At 47.4% G+C, this 21,476-nt stretch overlaps 1 protein-coding gene across 3 annotated transcripts in view; it reads left to right on the top strand.

Moving 5' to 3' along the window:
• CARS2 (cysteinyl-tRNA synthetase 2, mitochondrial) overlaps window positions 1-21,303 on the top strand; it is a 42,300-nt gene extending 20,997 nt beyond the window's left edge. For all 3 annotated transcript variants that reach the window (XM_033103758.1, XM_033103757.1, XM_033103759.1), the window contains exons 9-15: window positions 2,228-2,295; window positions 14,898-14,964; window positions 16,371-16,509; window positions 17,340-17,463; window positions 18,203-18,301; window positions 20,505-20,711; window positions 21,115-21,303. In XM_033103758.1, coding sequence (XP_032959649.1) covers window positions 2,228-2,295; window positions 14,898-14,964; window positions 16,371-16,509; window positions 17,340-17,463; window positions 18,203-18,301; window positions 20,505-20,711; window positions 21,115-21,192 — 782 coding nt within the window. In that variant the 3' untranslated portion in view covers window positions 21,193-21,303. The remainder of the gene's footprint in view (window positions 1-2,227; window positions 2,296-14,897; window positions 14,965-16,370; window positions 16,510-17,339; window positions 17,464-18,202; window positions 18,302-20,504; window positions 20,712-21,114) is intronic.
• Window positions 21,304-21,476: the final 173 nt, after the last annotated feature.

Genomic DNA, 21,476 nt, shown 5'->3' with positions numbered 1-21,476 from the left:
AGCCCAGATCCACATTGTTTCTGCCAATGATGTGCCTTGCTGGACAGACTCCCTAAGCAGAGGGACAAAACCCCATGATCCTGGTTCCATTTTCAGCTGGTGCTCACAGGGGAAGGGGAGGTGGGCACGGCCTGGCAGGTCGAATGCATCAGAAATGGCTCCTCAGGGGCCCAGCCTGTTTCCACGGACAGCTGCCCACACTTCACTTCAGAAATCATGTGAGATGAAGTCTCTCCCCTTTGGCGTGAGGACTTGTGAGAGTAACACACGCTTAGAGAGTACACGTGCACAGAGCCTGTCTGGGGAGGAAATCTTCGAGGTCTGACGAGCTGTGTCTCAGTGAAGGAGGTATTCCTGTCCCCCGTCTCAGATTCCGGAACGAGTCATCACCATATTTACCGTTTGGGAAGTTGGAGCTTGATCCCTCCGCAGACACTTCATCAGTTAACGCTCTTGTTGGGTCACAGTTGGTAGTAAACACGGTGAAATGCAGTGTGCCCTTGAGTGAACTGTGGATCTAGGGATCAAAAAGGTAACTCTGAGCAGTATGAACACCCACACTTCTTCGACCTCCGTCAGTTAATAACGAGGAGTTTGGTGCCCATAAAACAGCAGGTCTTGATTAGAGAACAGGAGAGGGGTTTTCTTCTGGCTTTTACCATCTGGTAAGGCACCTGAATCTTCTTCATTCCACTTTGCCCTTTCCTGTAGAAACAGCAGTGTCTCCAGACACACAGAATTCATCCTTTTTTAAAAAATTAAATATATTGGGGTAACACTGGTTAATAATTATGTAAGTTTCAAGTGTATAATTCTATAATCATCTGTATATTTATTTGCATCGTGTGCACACCACCCAGAATCTAGTCCCCTTCTGTCACCATATATATAACCCCCTTTATTCTCTTCATCCTCCCCCCCACTCCCTTTCCTTCTGTAACCACCATACTGTTGTTTGCGTCTATGAATTTGTTTGTTTTTGTTTGTTTGTTACTTTGTATTTTATAGTCCACATATGAGTGAAATCGTATGGCTCTTCTCTTTTTCCATCTGACTTATTTCACTTAGCATGATAATCTCAAGATCCATCTGTGTTGTCACACATGGCAATGTTTCATCTTTTTTATGGCTGAGTAATAGTCCATTGTGTATATGTACCACATCTTCTTTATCCAGTTCTCCATTGAAGACAGTTAGGTAGTTTCTGTGTCTTGGGCACCGTGTATAATGCTGCAGTGACCATAGGGGTACATATGTCTTTACGTTAAAATATATATTTTTTAAGTGAATGGATAGAAGATAAAGTAGTCAGATGTGTAGTTTTCTAGATCTTGTCAATTAAAAAAAATTCTAATTGTGTTTATTGTGTATGACACATTACATAGAATTACATATTCAAGGTGGTATTTCTATATCAAAGTTACATTTTGTCCATTTCTCAGAAAAATTGGCCTTGGAGCCAGTTTTTGTGTTTGAAGTCATGTCAGAAAAAGCGGAAAAATCTTCTGTTAGGAAAGGAAAGGCCCTCCCTTTGAAGTGAATCTTGTAAAAATACAGCCTAGGAAGAATTCCAGGCTGGGATGGAGAAGTTCTTGACATGGCTTTGGTTTTCCCCTGGCTTTTCATATATATGGGGGTGAAATAATACCAAGGTCTTGATAAGTCTGTGAAAACCACCCACAACAAAATCTAATTAATCCTTCTCAGAGACTTTGCAAGCTCTACTCTGCAATTCTGAACCTCTGTAAACAAGCTTTTATTGTACGGTGCCTGGTGTGAAAAACCAGAGATTTGTACTTTCTTCAGGTGCTGAGTCAGTTAGATCGTTGTTTCTAAGTTACAGGAAGGGGGGAAGTATGAACGGTTAGAGTCACGGTCCATCTGTTCTCGCCTGGGTTCTGAGGCAACAGTGGGACCTGTCCATCGCCCACTGTGGGGCTGGGTGTGCCTGACGCCCCAGAACAAGCGCAGCCGTGGGGTCCGTCTTCCTGAAGGGTCACCGTTGGTGAAGACTAGGGGGAAATCTTAGATCTACATGTATTACGTGGGTAATTTGCATATCAGAGAAGGTTTCCTTGGTGTCCCTGCGGTGGCCTCGTTCCCAGCCCTGTGGCTCAGGCATCTGTTGGAGAAGCGCACACTTCACCTTCTTCCCCTTCCAGATGGAATGGAGGAACCCCTCTCTTCCCACCCAATTCAGAAGGAATAATTTTGTTTTTTGTTTCAGGGCATTTACACGTGAAAGGCAAAGAAGAAAAAATGTCCAAATCACTGAAAAACTACATTACTATTAAGGTAATGTGCTCTTTGTAGCTCCTGTATTGCTGTCAGCTCACTGAACCTGTCTTAAAGGCGGATGTGTAATATGAGATCCCAAACCTCTGATTTCCAGTGTTCTCTAGCCCCTCTTCCTGTGGCCCTAATGGGCTCTAATGGGCTCCTCCTATTTCTGGGTTTAAATTACCTTTTTTTGTCTTAAAAGCACACAGTAGAATTTCTCCATTCCCCCTCCCGGGCATCCCTCCTGCTCTGTGTTCTGTCGGCTTTCTTGGTGAACTTTTGCCTTTCTCTTTGCATTCCAAGATTCACACTTTCTTCCCATTTCCGTTGATAACAACTTTATTTCTTAAGTCACATGTGCCAGATTCCTTCCTGCTTTTTTTTCCTGTCCCACCACCAGCGTCCTCTTATCTAGTATAGTTTTGGGGTTTGTTTGATTGATTTTTGCTGCATGCTGGCTTCTTAACCTTCCTGAAAAATTCTGTGCTGTGGAGATGAAGAATGGAATGTGTATTTCCATATAAATGGAAAACAAGCTCACTGGTAGGAGAACAATTTTAAAAACAGTTTGATCCTCCTTGGTCTTTGGGTCTGTAAAGACTAACTTAATTTAATTGCAAATTAAATTGACAAGGACAATGATCAGAACTTCATTAGGTGGATATCCAACCACTGAAGCTACTCCCATCAGATTTAGAATAAACCACAACGATGTGTTCCTCTCAAAATATGCTTCATAAAACTTTTCATAAATGGAAATGGACATTATTATACAAACTTTCAAACATACAGAAAAGCTACAGAAACACTTATCTACTTACCACATAGATTTAACAGTTATGATTGTGCTATTGCTGTTTTATCTGTATTTATGGGAGTATTGACTGTATTTGTGTATCTATATGTGTGTGTGCATGTATATACATATTATTATTATTGTTGAGCCATTAGAACATATTTTGCAGACATCATGGCATTTTTCTATTCTGCATGCAACTCCTAAATGCAGGGATGCTTTCCTACATAACCCAAACACCTAAAAAGTTAGGTGTATGGACTAGATAACTGATCATTTCTTATATTATCAGTTATCTAGTCCATAGTTTGATTTCTCCATTTGTCCCAATATGTCTCGTATAACGTTTTTTTTTTTTTAACCAGGATCCAATCAAGGGTCATGTGTTGCCTTTGGATGTTGTATTTTCTCCCTTTTTTTAAAAAAAAATTTTAATAGCGGTAAGAAACACATAGCAAAATTTACCATGTTAACCGTTTTTATGTGTACAGCTCAGTAGCATTAACTATGTTCACATTGTTGCATATCAGATCTCCCGGGCTTTTTCATCTTGCAAAACTGAAACTATACCCATTGAACTACTCCCCAGTTCCTCTTCCCCCACCCGCTGGCAGCCACCATTCTACTTTCTATTTGCATGATTTTGACCTCTCTAGGAACCTCATATCAGTGGGGTCATACAGTATTTGTCCTTTTGTGACTGGCCTATTTCACTTAGCACGATGTCCTCAAGGTTCATCAGTATTGTAGCATGTGACAGGATTTTTTAATTTTTTTTTTAAAGATTTTATTGGAGAAGGGGAACAGGACTTTATTGTGTACTTCCAGGACTTTTTTCCAAGTCAAGTTGTTGTCCTTTCAGTCTTAGTTGTGGAGGACACAGCTCAGCTCCAGGTCCAGTTGCTGGTTGCTAGTTGCAGGGGTTGCAGCCCACCATCCCTTGCGGGAGTCGAACCGGCAACCTTGTGGTTGAGAGGACCCGTTCCAACCAACTGAGCCATCCGGGAGCTCAGTGTCAGCTCAACTCAAGGTGCCGTGTTCAATCTTAGTTGCAGGGGGCGGACCCCACCATCCCTTGCGGGACTCGAGGAGTTGAACTGGCAACCTTGTGGTTGAGAGCCCACTGGCCCATGTGGGAATCGAACCGGCAGCTTTCGAAGGCAGCTTTCGAAGTTAGGAGCATGGAGCTCTAACCGCCTGCCCACCAGGCTGGCCCAGGATTTCATTTTTTAAGGCTGAATAATATTCCACTGTCTATTTAGGGTTCTAATCTACAACAGTCTCTCTGCTTTGTTTCCCTCCTATACCACTGACTTTTTCAAGAGACCAGACCTGTGTTGTCGAACATCCCACGTTTTGGATTTGTCTGTTTATTTGTGGTGTCATTTAACCTATTCTTCTATCTCCCGTATTTCCTATAATGGGAAGTGAGGTCTCAAGGCTGATTCAATTCAGGCTAAACCTGTTTGGTGGGAACACTTGATCGGTGGTGCTGTGAACTTCACACTGCATCCGTCTGGGGCCACATGTCAGGCTCTTCTGTCTGTGTGCTGCTAAGTTTGATTACTTGGCTAGGGGATGGCCAGCAGATTGCTCTGCGGTAGAGATGTTTATTTCCTTTTGGTGAATGCTAAGAACCTGCGAGGTGATACCCTTTGGGTATCTTGTTCTCGACAACCTTTTGGCCTGTAATTTTAGCATTCTCTGGTGGGCCTCACCTTTGTTGTGCATTTCAGTGGTTCTTACAGAATTGTTGCTTCTTTCAGATTTACTAGTTAGCATTTATCTTTAAAGGAAGTGTTTTTGTCTGTCATTCTTTGTTTCTTTTCAGTATCACTAGGGAGTTAAGAATTTATATCTGTGTTTTATCAAGTCAGTCTATTTTTTGTGTGCTGAAATTATTCCAGGTTTGGCCAGAGAGGGCTCCTGCGTCCCACAGTTAGGTCTTGGGTGTATCCTTGTTTTCTGCCCTGTTTACCTTTTGTATCCTGCCCAGACCTGCCATTTCTCCAAGGAGCTTCGCTGCCTTTGTGGGGAAATGGAATTTTGAGCCACGGTCTGGGCACTCGGTATGTTGATTGCTGCTCAAGTGACATCATTTCTAGGCCTCTTCAGGGGACAGAGCTGGGGGAAGAAACAAACCCATACTCATGATGTAGATGATTTGAGTTCATTTAAAAATATCCAGGTAAAATTTGATATTACAGGACCTTTGTGTTTTAGCCCTTTTTTCCTCTTTTACTAAAAATCTTGTTTCCTTATAAAAGCATATCAACTTTATGCTTTATTTTAAAATAGACACAAAATAAGTTAAAAAATGTAATACCAGTATTCCTATTAACAGTAAAGCTATTGAGTAAAGTTTAAGATTTCCTTGTAATTCTTTTTTTAATAATAGCTTTATTGAGATGTGATTTAAGTACCAGAGAATACACCCTTTTTAAATTGTATTATTCAGTGGTTCTTAGTCTATTCACAGAATTGTACAACCTTTACCATTGTCTAATTAAAGAACATTTTCATCACCCCCAAAAAGAAACTCCACATCCTAACAGTCACCTCTCATTCCCTGTCCCCCCACTCCTTGGTGATCACTAGTCTAATTTCAGTTTCTGCAGATTTGCCTGTTCTGGGCTTGGTTTTCTTTTATTCTTAGACTGTATCCCTCAGATGATATAGGGTCAGAATATACACGAGCAGTCAGTTTAATTATTTTCTCTAAGTGGTATCCGTTTGCTATACAGCAGCTCATTTGTTCAGTTTGTTTCCACTTGGATGGTATCTTTCCTGGATTTGCCTCTGTTTTTTAAATATGTCAAACATTGTTAGGTTCAGTAATTAACACTCTGAAGAGAAACTTAGACCTTGATCCTTTCTTGCACCCATCTCTATAGCAACTGTTAGGGTTGTTTCTGGGTTATCTTTCCAATGTCTCACTTTACAAAAATAAGCCATCTGTATAGGAATTCTTATTTTTTCCTCCTTACACATGAAGCAGTATATGGTATATCCTGTAATGCATGTACCTGCTTCTCCTCTAACAATGTAAGTAATGTTTTAATCTGATTATAGAAGGAACGTATTTCATTGCAGATAGTTTGAAAAGTATAGACAAGACAAAGAAATACCCAGGAGGAAATTCAGAGGTACAAATATGGGAAGCATGTTTCCTTCCCAACCATGTTCCCTGCTGCCCAGTTTTTCTCTCCTAGAGCAGCTGTTACAATTTCTTAGCAGTCAAAGTGTGTGTGTGTGTGTGTGTGTGTGTGTGTGTGTGTGTGTGTGTGTTTACATGTCTCTAGAAACATGTTTCTTGTTTTTTCCTTTCCACAGAAGTGGTAGCACTCTTTTCACTTCCTTTATTCAGTTATGAGTCTTTTGGATTAGTGAGTTTTCCACCATATGGAGTTAATTCTTTCGAACAGCCGAGTCGCCCATTGTGTGGGTGTACCTTAGTTCATTTAAACAATGTCCCATTGATGGTCACTTAAATTATATCAAATTTTCTACTAGAGTATATGCATTTAAAATTTTCAGATGTTACAAAGTCTACATTACTTCTCAGGCCCACTCAGTGGCCCATAGCTGTGCTGTACCATGGCTGAGTTATTTCCCTGCGGCTGGATTTTTTAGGAGACGTTGCGTTCTCTAGTCTCCGGTACTATGATGAGAATCCATTACTAACCCAGCCAGTGATCAGTAACATAGGGGAAGTGCACATCAGAGGACATGCACAAGTGCAGGGTGTTCTGGATACAGTCTCTGGGAAGTTAGCGACAAGTGTCACGGACATTCCCTCCAGCAGTGCATGAAAGTGTCCGTTTCCCTCGTCCACTTCAGACTTAGAAGAATCCTAATTAGGTTGACATTTTCCTTGTTAAGTTGGTGAAAAATGACAAGTAGATTTTAAATTTCCATTTCTTTGTTTATTACAATGAATTTGTGCGTATGTATCAGCTATTTTTATTTTGTATTTTTGGCTAGCCTGCAGTCTCCTCTTGCCCATAGTTTCTAGGAGATGTTAAGCTGTTTGTCCTACATGTTGAACATAATTGTCCATTTCCTGGTTTCCAGCAGAAGAAGGTTTTCCTGCCAGTCCTCATGGTTTTAGAGACCACGGATATGTTTTTATAATACAGGCATACTTTGTTTTATTGCGCATCACAGATAATTGTGGTTTTTACAAATTGAAGACAAGACCCTCCACCAGCAAAAAAATGATGGCTTGCTCTATTGCAGTGCTCGCTTTATTGTGGTGGGCTGGACCAAACCTGTAGTATCTCTGAGCTGTGCCTCTAGCCTGCATGAAAACTCTTGATGCTTTCTACGTAACAGAGGCTGCAGTTCGTGTGGAAAGAGCTCAGCCTTTAGAGTTCAGATAAGAGCTCAAAAACAATCTTTTCTAATTTCTAGATTATGATTTGGGACCAGTTACTTAACCTCTGGAAGTCTTAGTTGTTTTTTTTTTAATTTTTTATTGGGAAACAACCATGGTCATTGGTCACATACTGCTTTCATGATACAATGGCATAGTTGACTCTTTTAAGGAGGACGCAGCTCACGGTGGCCCATGCGGGGATCGAACCGGCAACCTGGAGCACCACGCTCCAACCAGCTGAGCTAACCGTCCCCCCCCAGTTTTCTTCTTTTAAAATGAGATGACAGCACCTGTGTTGTAGGGTTCCTGTGTGGGTGAAATCATGTAGGGTGCTGTGTAAGGGGGAGGCTACGGGTAGATCTAACGCGGTGTTACAGTAGTGCTCCCTGGCTTCCTGCTAGCATGCACCCCGTTTCCTGGTGAGCTCATGGTGCCTCACAGGGCTTATTGCTGTCACCACTCGATGACTGAGCTCCCAGGAGCTCACTTCCCGCCCTCTGAGAGTCTTCTACCACAAGCTTACACAGGCGTGGTCACATTTCACCCTCAGGATGCCATGGTCAGGTTGTGCGGCGGAATGAGAGTAGTACAGAAACGGTGATATCAAAGCATAGGGCAGGGCGCGATAAAACATTAATGTCTGTGAAAACCAACCAGGTGAAGACTGTCACATCAGTGTCAGGATATGCCTCAGATATTCATAGCAATAAGGAAGAAGTTACAAATGCTTTCCTATTTTCCTGTACTATTTTTCCCCCAGATTTATTGAGGTATAATTGACAAAATTGTATATATTTACAGTGTACAATGTGATGATTTCGTATATGTGTGTGTGTATATATATGTATATATACATACATATATATACTCATATATGTATTTTTTTTTTAAAGATTTTTTTATTGGGGAAGGGGAACAGGACTCTATTGTGGAACAGTATGTACTTCCAGGACTTTTTTCCAAGTCAAGTTGTTGTCCTTTCAATCTTAGTTAAGGAGGGTGCCATTCAGCTTCAAGTTGTTGTCCTTTTAGTCTTAGTTGTGGAGGGCGCAGCTCAGCTCCAGGTCTAGTTGCCGTTACTAGTTGCAGGGGGCACAGCCCACCAACCCTTGCGGGAGTCGAACCAGCAACCTTGTGGTAGAGAGGACGCGCTCCAACCAACCGAGCCATCCGGGAGCTCAGCTCAAGGTGCTGTGTTCAATCCTAGTTGCAGGGGGCGCTGCCCACCATCCCTTGCGGGACTCGAGGAATCGAACTGGCAACCTTGTGGTTGAGAGCCCACTGGCCCATGTGGGAATCGACCCGGCAGCCCCTGGAGTTAGGAGCATGGAGCTCCAATCGCCTGAGCCACCAGGCCGGCCTCGTATATGTATTTAATTATAATTAACATTCAATATTATTTTATTAGTTTCAGGTTCAGCACAGTGGTTAGACATTTATATAACCTATGACGTTATCCCCCCAATAAGTCCTATACCCATCTGACACCCTACATAATCTTTACAACATTATTGATTATATTCCCCATGCTGTTTTTCACATCCCTGCGACTATTTTGTGATTCCCAATTTGTACTTCCTAAATCTTCACCCTTCTCACCCAACCCCCAATCCCCCCTCCCATCTAGCAACCATCGGTTTGTTGTCTGTATCTATGAGTCTATTTCTGTTTTGTTTACTCGTTTTTTCTGTTCTTTAGATTCCACATATAAGTGAGATCATATGGTATTTGTCTTTTTCAGTTTGATTTATTTCACTTAGCATAATATTTTCTAGGTCCATCTATGTTGTTACAAATCGTAGGATTTCATTCTTTTTTTATGGCAGAGTAATACTCCATTGTATAAATGTACCACAGTTTTCTTATACAGTTGTCTGTTGACAGGTGTTTCAGTTGTTTTCGTATCTTGGCTATTGTGAATAGCGCTGCAGTAAACATATAGGGTACATATATCTTTTTGAACTGGTGTTTTGGATTTCTTTGGATAAATTCCCAGGGGTGGAATTGCTGGGTCATAAGGTAGTTCTATTTTTAATTTTTTGAACATCCATACGGTTTTCTACAGTGGCTGCACCAATTTGCAATCTCACCAACAAACAGTACACAGGGTTCCCTTTTCTCCACATCCTCACCAGCACTTGTTTGTTGAATTTCTTGTCTTTTTGATGATAGCCACTCTGACAGGTATGAGGTGATATCGCATTGAGGTTTGGATTTGCATATCCTCGATGATTAGTGATGTTGAGCACTTTTTCATGTAGCTGTTGGCCATTTGTGTATCTTCTTTGGAAAAACATCCATTCAAGTTTTTGCCCATTTTTAATTGGATTGTTTGTAGGTTTCTTTTGTTTGTTTGTTTGTTTGTTGGCTTTTGAGTTACATGAGTTCTTTATGTATTTTAGATATTAACTCCTTATCAGATACATAATTTGCAAATATTTTCTCCCATTCTGTAGGCTGCCTTTTCATTTTATTGATTGTTTCCTTTACTTTGCAGAAACTTTTTACTACATTATTATTATTAGCAAATAGTCCATAGAAACTGATCCAGAATTCTTTTTGAATTACTATAACTGCATGGGAGCCCCCGCAAAGTGCTGAAAAAAAAGTACTCTAGTGTTGCTGGAGTTTAAAGAACTATTAACTTAAATTTATGAATACACACTGAGGTTAATCTGAATGAGTCCAGATTCTGAATGGGAGGAAAAACCCTTTAAAACTAAGGCACCTGAAAAAATAAAAATGAAAAAGCCTCTTAAAATCCTCTCTGGGGTGAAGTAGAGAACATAGCTACTCAGAAAATATACTGTTAGGTTGGTGCAAAAGTTATTGCGGTTTAAAATGTTAAAAATAATTGCAAAAACCACAATTACTTTTGCACCAACCTAATCAAATAGAAGAGAGATTCTTTTAGAAAAACCAAAGAACTTCATCAGACATAGAATATCCATAATATTCGTTTTTAAATTTTGTAACTAAACGCACAAATATGAGCAGCAAGTTAACAGAGTAGAAAAAGATATCTAATTCTATGTGTATACACATTTTAAGAAAGGAAAAAACTATTAATTGTAATATTCAATATATACCAATAACAAAAGATGAATACAAGTCACGTTTGACTTCTGCAATTACAAGAGATGCTCAAAGTGGTTACCATCAGCATCCAGACACTTCTGATGACGGCAAACTACTGCTTGAGCATAGATAACATCTTTTAAAATGTGTACACATTTTTTTGGCACCCCCAGTGTGTGTGTGTGTGTGTGTGTGTGTGTGTGTGTGTGTGTGTATGGACATACATATAGATATATAGACATATATATATATACACACATACGTGTATAAATGTATACATACATATATATATGGCTTGGTACTTACTATCAGTGGTTTCAGGCATCCAGTGGGGGTCTTAGAATGTATCCCCCATGGATAAGGGGGGAGTACTGTAATGAAAAAATAAGGGAAAAAGTCAAAGCAGGTGGCTGGAAAGACTGTCTACATGCTGGTGAGCAGTCAAGCGTGTGCCCCTCTCCACTCTCTAGGAGCAAACCCAGGCCAGCGTTCTTGGGCTGCATGTTTACTGGGGTCACTTGGGGCAGAGCCAGACCCAGAACTAAGAACTACTGAGATAAGTCAGTCAGTGCTGCAAAGCAGGGCCCTGTGCAAGTAACTACTCAGAGAGGCATTATTCAAATAGAACTGGAAAGTCCTCAGAAGGATCACAGTGGGGAAATGACCCAGCAAATAAGACATAATTATGGGAAGAAAACATAGGATCTAGAGTTGGAGTGCAGCTCTGACTTAGTGGTTTGGTTTTCAGTGCTCTAGGCCTCTTCTTTTGGTCATCAGAATAGGGTAGGTAATAATTATAATGTATTACATCTTAGCATTTTGTAAATAATAAAGCCTTATATAGCAATGTCATTTATCTGGTTTTACTGTTTGTGGTGACATTGCATTTAAAGTGTCATGTGTCCTTGGAGGTTTGAACAGGAAGTGAAGAAAAGCAGGACACGTGACTGCATGGGTGTATTAATTAATAACAGCAGAAACATACGGGGAGACAGTGGATGGGGACCTCAAGTTAGTTAGCTAATTTTGGTGAACTCAGGGGACCAAGAAATAATAGTCCGTTCTTAACAATTTGGGAAAGAACACACAGGCGAGAAGACAGATGGGAATTTAAAAACCAGCTTCATTACTGGTTAGGTGGGGGTTCTTCACTTTATCCCCCCCCTGGAGATCCCTTTGGTGGCCTGGTGAAGTCTGTGGACCCTTCCTTGGAGTTGAATATTTTTAAATACATAATGTGAACTATATAGGATTATAAAAGGCATTGATTATATTGAAATGCAGGAATAGATGCACTTCTTCACATCAGTGAATTATTTAACAAAATCTAGCAGCAGGTCTGAGAGCCGCCATCACCTGAAATAAGCAGTGGGCATGGGATACTTGGAGGTGCTGCAGCAGCGGATGTGAGATGACGACCCCTCTGACTGCTCAGGGTGACCGAATTCCAGCATCTGGTTGGTGATCCTGCTATGGCTTGTTGCTTACACTGCTCAGTGCGGGAAATGTCACATTCAGTTGGAAGTTAGTGGCAGTAAATAGGTAGCCATTTTCTCATCTAGATTTATACACCTCTCTCTCCTCCTGAATCCTATCCATGGCCCTTAGCTGGTCTGAGGACCCTCGGTGGAGAACCCCTAGTTGAGAGTTTAGCTGAACAGCTTCCTAAATAATGCCACCTCAGAATGAGAATGATCCCTCCACTGCCTCGGGTGCAGCCAGGCAAGGGGGTAGGTGCCAGGGCAGGACCTGTGGTGGCAGCTCTCTGCTTGGCACAAGGCAGACCAGAACCACCCTCCATCGCTCTAAAAGTATCAGCCTTGGGAGTCTGCGAGCGGCCTCTTCCTCCTTTCCAGGGAGGACTGAATGAGGCCACCCCACTCGGCCAGAGGATGAGCTGCAAACTTGTTTCTCTGATGTGGGTTGCCATGGCCGCCATGTGTCATGTTACGGCCACATCAGCCTGGTGATCCGAGGGTTCAGGCCAGAGTGAGGGGTACAGCGTGGCCGGCCCTCATCACTGCTCATGGCTCTCATACCTGCAGGCCTCGGTAGCTTCCAAGGAGAAGAAAGGCGAGGCCAGATGGGCAATGGAGAAGCATCTGGGATAAGCTTTCAGTTCCGTCTTCTGAGGCACTGGCAGGTGATGAGCCCAGCGAGGGTCAGGTGAGCTCAGAAGGACCTGACTAGAGAGATGGGCCTTTCTGGGCCTAGAGGTGCCGGGCTAGCCTCAGCATGTGGGATGCTTAAGTGTGAGGCTCTCAGGGGGTGCATTTCACTTACAGCCCTCCTCCCTCCCTCACCACGTCAATCTTATGGGGAGCCAAGAGGCTAAGGATGCCCAGTCTTGCGGGAGTACTCTGGAACTTACACAGCAGAAGGCACAGATTTCCCCAAGGTGACCCCAGAGTGCTGTTTGGTTTTCTCTCTCAGCACCCGGTCCCTGAGCTAAAAGACCTGTGGGGAGAAGATCCGTCCTTCCAGGCAGGTGGCAGCTGATGTGAGCTTCCTCTCCCCCAGCCCCCCGCCCCCAACAGCAGACAGAGAAGGCTTGGTGCTTTCGGGGTGTGGGTCTCGCTCTGGGGCTCCCTCCCAGTCAGGGCTCCGTGCCTCGGAAGCTGGGGAAGGCAAATTGCTTTTTAGGGTGGTGGTAGTCTGACATTTATTAAAATCTGCTCGACCAACGGCATTCTGTGAGGCCCTGGGGGATCGAGCCGATGTTTTATGTGCCAGGCTGCAGTTCATTTTGGCCTCCTGGTAGCCGTGGCATCGTGCAGGGAGCAGCAGGGCGGAGGCCCAGTCCTCTGCGATGGTCAGCGAAGGCTGAGGGAGCAGATGCGCGGGAGCGGGAGCCTGCCCTTTGGACCAGTGGTGGGTGCTGCGCACAGTACGTCTCCTGCCAGGTACCCTGGCCGGCAGGGTGGCTGCCAGCGAAGGTGCTGCCTGAGACTTTTGTCTCCAGTGGGTGAGACTTTGTCCAACCCTACCAGGTGTGCCCAAGTGACCCTTAGTACAAGTCCCTGCTCCAAAGCTGGCACACAGCTGGAGCAGGTGCCCCCAGTCTGGTTTGTTTCTAAAGCCTCCTTAAATCCCCACAGAGGAACCACCTGACCAGACTTGGCACAGCGTCCTGGCCAGGTGTGTTCTCCCATCTGTCACGTACTGGGCCACTGTTGTTGAGGGGAGGCCAGAGATGCTGTCGGACAAGGGGTGGGTGGACAGACGTGCCGAAGGGCTGCAAACGTCTCCTTACTCACTGAAAATCCACGGCGAAGGAGCAGAATGGTTCTGGTTTTCACCCAAACTCCGTTGTCAGACAGTTCTGTCTGAGCCCGTTTTTCCTCAGTGCCCAGCATTGGTCAGTTGGCAGCGTGGTCACTGTGGACAGTGTGTCCTCGGATTGAGGCCGGGGCACCCCTGTGTCTGAGTGGGGCCCTGGCAGGGCTGAGCAGAGCCCCACTGTCTTTCTTGGGGCCACACTGGAGCCCGTTGGGAGCCCCTTTCCTCCCTTCTTCCTCCACCCCAGATTTCATCCCTTAAAGTCACTGCAGAACTTTCCACTGGCTGCCACAGAGAGAGGTTTTGTTGGATGTTGTGCTGTTTTAACGATTACTGCTGTGTTTCTCTATGTTATCCTTCCTGATATGGAAATTTTCACTTCTTCATGTAGACATTGTGGAAATAACTTGTAGAATCATTCATATTGATTGGGTTTTTAGTTTTACTTATATTTAATCAGAGGCAGGGTGTTTTTTCCTTCAAGAAACGTGAAAAGGCGCGTGTGTCAACTTCCGTGCCTCAGAAAATCATGTCCTTAGAGACGAGCTGGGCCCTCCAGCCCTCAGTCCGACCCTGAGCCTGGACGTCGCTTGTTCTGACGTTACCATGGCTTTTCCTGGGCCGTCTCCTCCCTGCTCCTGGGCCCCTGTCCTCTCACGCAGCTAGGAGCTGTGTCCCACCTCCTCCCCAAGTCCCTTCATGTGCACAGTCCCTCTGCAGTTCCCAGGGCATCCAGTGGCCTCTGGTTGTGTCCCTGTTCTCTCATGACAAGGATCAGAAAACCATGCCGTGGTAAAGAGTCTCGAGGCCAACAACAAGCAGATTCCCTTGTGCCTGTGTGCAGCAGGGACTCCGGGCAAACAGGCCTTGCCTCTCGGCCTTTCCCACAGACACTGGGAATGAACAAAGAAAATGTAGGGAAAAGTGATGAGTGAATTTGGAAACAAAACAGCTTTTCATAAACATTCCTGATTTCTTGATAGGTGACGTTAGCTCATGTAACTGTAGTAACTAATATAATCTCTGAGTGATTCAAATGTGCAAGAAAAGCGTTGTACAACTGTCCCGTATTTCTCCCTCTGCTAGGACTTTCTGAAAACGTTTTCCCCTGATGTCTTCCGGCTCTTCTGCATGAGGAGCAGCTACAGGTCAGGTGAGCGGAGCAGTGGGGCCTCCTGGGGTGCAGCCATGACGTCTGCTTGTGTATAGCTCAGCAAAGAACCTTCTGAGCAGACTTGGGGAATACCAAGATATAGGCTAAGTAACAAGTGACACAGCCTTGAGAGTGTGGCTGCTCTCATGCCTTAAGGTTTGGGTTCTGACAGTAAGTCTGAGGATGCACTATTAAAAGCGTAATCCCAGAGCTTGGCCAGAAGATTCCAGAAGCTTATGTCATGGAGGCCATGGGTTTTCCAGGCAGTCCTCCCCATGCACTTCCCCATGTCTCCCTCTCTGTGGGGTCTGGATGAGTCTGAACCCCACAATGCCCTCCACTTCTTGCTTCATGCACTGAGAATAACTGAACTGACTGTCCTCACAGGGACTAAACCAGGAGCCCTCAAAACAGGGTCCCACCCGGGGCGGCAGTCCTCTGGTGCCGTGCTCCTGGTGCTGCTGTGTCTAGCACTGTGTCCCCAGGGCCAGAACTGTCTTCTTCACCCAGGAAGCTGAGGTCTGGGGACAGCAGCACTGCTGTGTGTGGCTTGACCAGTGTCACAGTAGTGTGGCCTCTGCTATCTATGACCGCAGTGCAGGAGGAGCAGATGCCTTCTGGGGACAGGTGGGCGCCTCAGCTTGTGCACTGGGCACAGCCATGCGAACGTGGAGGCAGAGACTGGGGTGATGCAACCGCAAGCCAAGGACACCTGGACCCCCAGAAACCAGAAGAGACAAGGAGGATCCCTGCCCTAGAGCCTTTGGGAAGAGCGCAGCCCTGCTGACACCTTGGTTGTGGCCTTTTTTGCCTCCACAACTGCAAGAGAATAAATTGCTGTTTTGAGTCCCATTGGTGGCACTGAGGCAGACAGCGCCAGGACACTACCCCATCCCCAGCACTCTGGCTGCACCCTTTCTGTGGGGGCCAGGGTGAAGGGGTCCGTGACCCAGGGGGGCCAGCCCAGGTGGAGCGAGTGTTCTTTAAATGTTTCACATACTCTTAACACTCTGTTTTTGAGGACTGATCTCTCTCCCTCTACTAAAATATTGAGCCCGAAGTCCTCATGGCACCAGTTGGCTGGTGTTCGAGCTGCTTCAGGTACCCACGTAGATCTCTCCCAGTTTCCAGAGTTAGCTGTCAACAGGAATGAGCGCCCTCGGCCAAGACCCTGGGAGAGGTTTTCCATGTTTCTTCCGAGGCGATGAGGCACCTGTCAGGACAGACTGGTGCTCTGCATGGGGTGGGCCTCAAGGAGGCACAGGGTAGGGAGCAACTGTGTCCTTCCTTCCTCCACTGCTGGGTTTCTGGAGAAATGAGCACGGCCTGGCTAAGAAACGCTGGGTCTGCGGGGTGTGGGCACGCTTGACAGGCTCCCCCAGGTAAACCGCTTCCCCCTTCCTCAGCCGTCGACTACAGCAGCAGCTCCATGCTGGAAGCAAAGCACCTCCTCCTGGCTACAGCCGCGTTCGTTGAGGGTGCTCGGGCCTACATGAAGGGGCAGCTGGCGTGCGGCCCCGTCAGGGAAGACGTGCTGTGGGAGAGGTAGGTGCCGTCCCAGGCCGCCCAGAGCACCCTGGGTGATGGCAGGGGCTGCCTGGAGGGAAGCCAGGCTTTAGGAGACTGAGGACACTCAGTCGGGAGTGCCGGTGTGGAAGCGCCTGTGGCTCTGTGGCCTCGGCAAGTCTGTGATCCCATCGGTGAGGAATGAGGACCTGCCTGTGGGGTGCTTGTGAAGGTTGTAAATAACGTTTGTGCCTGGACGGGCTTCCCCGCTGGCATGTATTAGTGTGTAATGAACAGAGGCCCTGTCACTACGGCCCAGGCCGGGGGGGACAGATGCTTTGCCTCCGCAGTCCAGCGCTGTGGCGCACGCGTGGACGCCACATCTCTCAATGGCCAGAACTGGTCCGGGGGCCCACCCAGCTACAGGGGGGCCCAGAGCCCAGTCCTTCTCCATGCCTGGGAAGGGGGGAATTTAAAGGCAGTGAAGACCGGTAATGATGGGCAGCAGGGAGTGAGATGTGGCGATAAAGCCTCGGAGGGGTCAGTGATGGGTAGTAAGTGTGCAGGAGAGGCCCTGCAGAGCGATAGAGGAGGGTCACGGGGCCTGCGGTGCGGGAGGGGGAGCGGGAGGAAGGAGAGGGGGAGGGCCATGGGCCCTGAGTTCCCTTGTGGGCTGGGAAGGAAAAGAGGAACTTGGCCGTCGCGGAGACTGCTGTAGAGGGGTCTGACAGTGGAGGGAAGGAGATAGGGCTGAGGCCAGGGGCAGGAGTGGGACCATGTGCCAGCTCTGGGCCAGAAGCAGAGGCCACCTGCTGCCGGGTGGCTCCAGGAGTGAGGGACAAGTTTGTGTCCCTCATGTCTCCTCCAAGGCTCAGCCACACCAAGGCGGTGGTGAAGGCTGCCCTGGCGGACGACTTTGACACGCCGGGGGCTGTGGATGCCATCATGAACCTCATTCACCATGGGAACAGACAGCTGCAGGTGGTCACTAAGGTAAGTCCAAGGATGCGGCCGCAGAGGAGGGTTTTGTTTGGTTGGTTTTTCCCCATAAGGAACAGACGCCACCTCCCAACTCTGTGGTGACTTCACCTCACAGCTGGTGGTTTCCCGGCCGCTCCTCACTAACTTTCCCTAAGAGTTGGAGCTGCGTCACCCCAGGTGTGCCCTGTCCTGTCGGCCCTGCAAAGACAGAACCACCTCCCAGAGCCTGGAGAAGTAGACATGGGTATACGGGGTACAGGGAGGTCCCAGCACACTGCCTGCAGGTGTCACCCTCCTGCTCGCTCCAAGGAACTCGGGCATCTCCCTTTGATACTGAAACATGAAACGGGGGAGGAGGTACGGTGCTGGGATGCCGACTGTGCCCGCACAACCTGGCCCTTCTCCGGGCCTCAGTGCCAGTCCCATTCGTGCGGCTCCGCCCTCATGGCCCCCGAAGGCCCACCTAACACCATCACGCTGGGGGTTGTTTTAATGAATGAATTGGGGGGGAGCACAGCATTCAGACTGTGTCACATGCCCACATCACAGACGGGAGAACTGAGGTGCGGAGGTTAGGTGACTTCCCCAGGGTCGTTTGGTTTGCTAGTGAGTAGCGACTCCATGATTTAGTCCAGTTGTCTCCACAAGATGCTAAAAAAGCAAAAGGCGAAAGTGACTTCACAGGTTACTTTGTTTTATACATCAAGTGTCCTTTGCGTTTAAAGCGCCTTCTTTGGGTAACTTGCCACAGGAACCCGGTGGTCCTAGGAGTCCTGCTGTGTTCGGCTCCATCATCTCCTACATTGAGCAGTTTTTTGAGACTGTTGGAATTTCTCTGGCAGACCGACAGGTACACCCTTCTCCTTTCATCCTCAGTGGTGGGATCGTATCTGTGTGCTAGTCAATAATAACCGTTTTTCCCCTTTAAAATGTCCCTTTTCATGGATAATTATGCTAACTTTAGTTACATGCTTCAAGTATATTATGTTCCTTAAAAAGTTAACACTCAGAGCGAATATCTTGTTAACTGAAATTGCAACAATTCTGAGCAGACCTAGCAGCCCATCTTAGCTAAGTAGTGTGTCATCAGTTCTGCACACACTTGGTTTTTATTTTCACACTGAAAATGTGGTTAGGCGTACAGTGAGAGAACACTTTTCCTGAGCCATCTGCGAGTAAGCTGCCAGCCGAGCCCCTCCGTGTGCCTCCTGCAAACAGTGGTCTGTCCAGTCCTGACCCTCGGGCTCCCAGTAATGCCCTTTACTGGGAATGGCAGAAGGGTCCACTGCAGGACCTGTGGTGTTTTCAGCTGTTGCGTGTCATCCGGTGCTTTCCCTGCACCAAGCCAGGAGTCGGCCATTTCTCCGAGGGGCCTGGTTGCTCTTGGTAGAGAAAGATGCTCACGAAGGAGGACCCCAGTGCTGGATGTGCTCAGTGGGTTTGGGCCACGGCTGCTCTGGGCCCTCGGGGGGCAGAACCGGGAGATGTGTGTGGGCATACTGTGCACACGGTGCCCAGGTTCATTCTGATCTACACTGACTGAAACCCAGGTGTCACCAACTTCAATCCTAGTCCCCCAGCAAACGGTTCGTTCTGCTTTCCTCCCTTTCTCATAGTGAGAAACCTGCCTTCCAGTATCCTACACGTATTTCCTCAGGTGTTATTCACCCCACGCACGGTCCCCCACTGCAGCCATCCCTCCCGTGGGGACGCCCTCCTCACAGGCTGGAGCTCTGACCCCCCCCCCCCCAGCAGGCAGCCCTCTGCATGGACACTCCTTGGGCTCTGACGCCCGTGCCTGGCCTGCCTCCCCTCCATGGGGCCCACCTTGCTCAGCTGCACCCAACAGCTTTAGGACTATTCAGGACAGGCAAACAAAAGGGCTAAAATTGCCTTTTTTAAAAACATTTTATGGGAACATGTTTTTAACATGGAAAGGTCTGGACTTTAGTGTCTTTGGGATAATTTTCAAGTTTGTTTTGATAGACATGGATTACCTGATAAACTTAATGTCTTTTCCTGGGCAGTGCAGAAACTGTCAGCAGGTCATACAAGTTACCGGTCTGAGGTGACCGAGTTTTTGCACGAGACTGCAGAATCTGCTGTGGAGTAAGAAAAGGCATATTGGCTAAGCTGTGTCTTGTGCTTGCCAGAAACAGCTTGTTCACCTCCCCGGCCTCAAGGGTTGACACCGGAGCCCACTTTGGGCTCAGGTTTTTATAACAAGAATTATCTTTTATCAGGCCCCTCAGAAATGGCCTGTTCCTGGCTTGTTGCAGAGCAATAACTGAGGATCACGTGAGGTGTAAGAAGCTTGACCCACAAGTTGTAAACTGTTGTGGGTTGTTTCTTCTTTTACACCCGTGAAACACGAATAGCCCCTGGGCTCCCATCTCCATCATGGAGGAAGCCTGTGTAGACAGGAGAGGACTTCTGGCAAATTGGAGGCGTCAGAACCCCACCTGACTTGTTGAAATTTCTCCAGCTGTGCACTGAAACTAGGGGTCTCGACTAGTCAGAGACAATGTGTGTGTGTGTTCGTGTGTGCAAGCTGTATGGGATGTCTACATTGTTTTAAATTCTTGGTTAGAATGAAAAGATTTGGTTTCATTCGTCTGTTTCATTAGTCCGGCTTAGACTTCTAGACTCTGCCTAGTGGACCAGATGATAAAGAAACATCTTTAGATGTGAGCACACATCTAAAGCACACACGGTGGCTCCCAGCTTGTTGGGGTTAGACCAGGATTGGAGGCAGGAGGGCTCCCTAGCCAACCCGAGGCCTCACCCCTGAGATTACTCTACGGCCTGTGCTGGGAGCCCTGGGTGGTGTCAGGGAGCTCTGCCTGGATGACACACATTCAGGAGAGGAAAGGGGAGACTCGCCCACAGCTCGGCTCCTCCAGCCTCTCTCCCCAGGCCAGTGGGAACAGCTGGCTGCGAATTCCCCGCAGAGCTTTGGGGAGGACACGTGTGGGAGGGCCTTGGCACAGAGCTCCCAGGCTGGCTGGCTGGCTGCTGCCAGGGCCTCTGGTCACAGTGGCGCCTGGGTGTAGTTTGTTTCAGGGGACAGCAGCTCGGCCACTCTGCACAGCGTGGTGGAGGAGCTGGTCCGATTCCGGCTCAAGGTCCGGCAGTTTGCCCTGGCTGCAGGAGAGGCCAGCAGGGAGGCCCGGCGGCAGCAGCTGCTGGAGAGGCAGCCCCTGCTGGAGGCATGCGACACCCTGCGCCAGGACCTCGCTGCCCACGGCATCAGGATTAAGGTGAGCCATGCTGCTGGGGCCCAGTGACAATGGGAATGACCACCCCAAGGTGCGTGTAAACCAGCTATCACGCACACGGAACGGTCAGAGCTCAGACATCCCATGCTGAGGCCGCTTGTAAGCACAGAAACCCACCCCGGGACCAAGTGCGGGCTGGAGTCAGAGCCGGGGGGACACTGAGGGCGAGGGGGCAGTGTACGTGAGGCCGTGGGGTGGAGGCAGCCCTGCCCGGCCTGGCACTGCGCCCACCCACCCGCGTCCAGCTGCTGCCTATAGTGGAGCCCGGACCCGTGGAAGCACCAGGGCAGGCAGGGCAGTGGCTCCTGTTCCTGAGCCCTGACTAGCGTGCCCATTTACCACTTGAGCCAAGTGAGGCTGCTCAGCCGGACCTTCCTCCCCCCAGGACAGGAGCAGCACGTCCACATGGGAACTGCTGGATCAGAGGGAGACGACCACAAACTGGGGAGCTGAGGACACGTGAAGCGGGAACCACAGGTTCACAGTGCGGTCTGTGCTTGCTTATGTCATGATAGAAGCTTTATATTAAAGTTTCTTTTGTGGCTGTTTAGTTAACATTAAAATAAGTCAAACCAATCCCATTGTATTAGTAACTATGCCTAAAACAATGGATTTCTTTATAGTACCAAGGCCACAGACACAAGTGCATTTAGTAAAATCAGCCAACATCATTCGTGCTGCACGCCAGCCGGGTCCGGTCACCGGGGTCTGACAGCTGGGAGGACTGAGCCCAGAGCCCAGGCTGCA

Source organism: Rhinolophus ferrumequinum, chromosome 4 (genome assembly GCF_004115265.2).
Source record: "Rhinolophus ferrumequinum isolate MPI-CBG mRhiFer1 chromosome 4, mRhiFer1_v1.p, whole genome shotgun sequence".
NCBI lineage: Eukaryota > Metazoa > Chordata > Mammalia > Chiroptera > Rhinolophidae > Rhinolophus > Rhinolophus ferrumequinum.
Note: the sequence above shows the minus strand (reverse complement) of the source record. Positions and strands in the feature narration are given on the sequence as shown.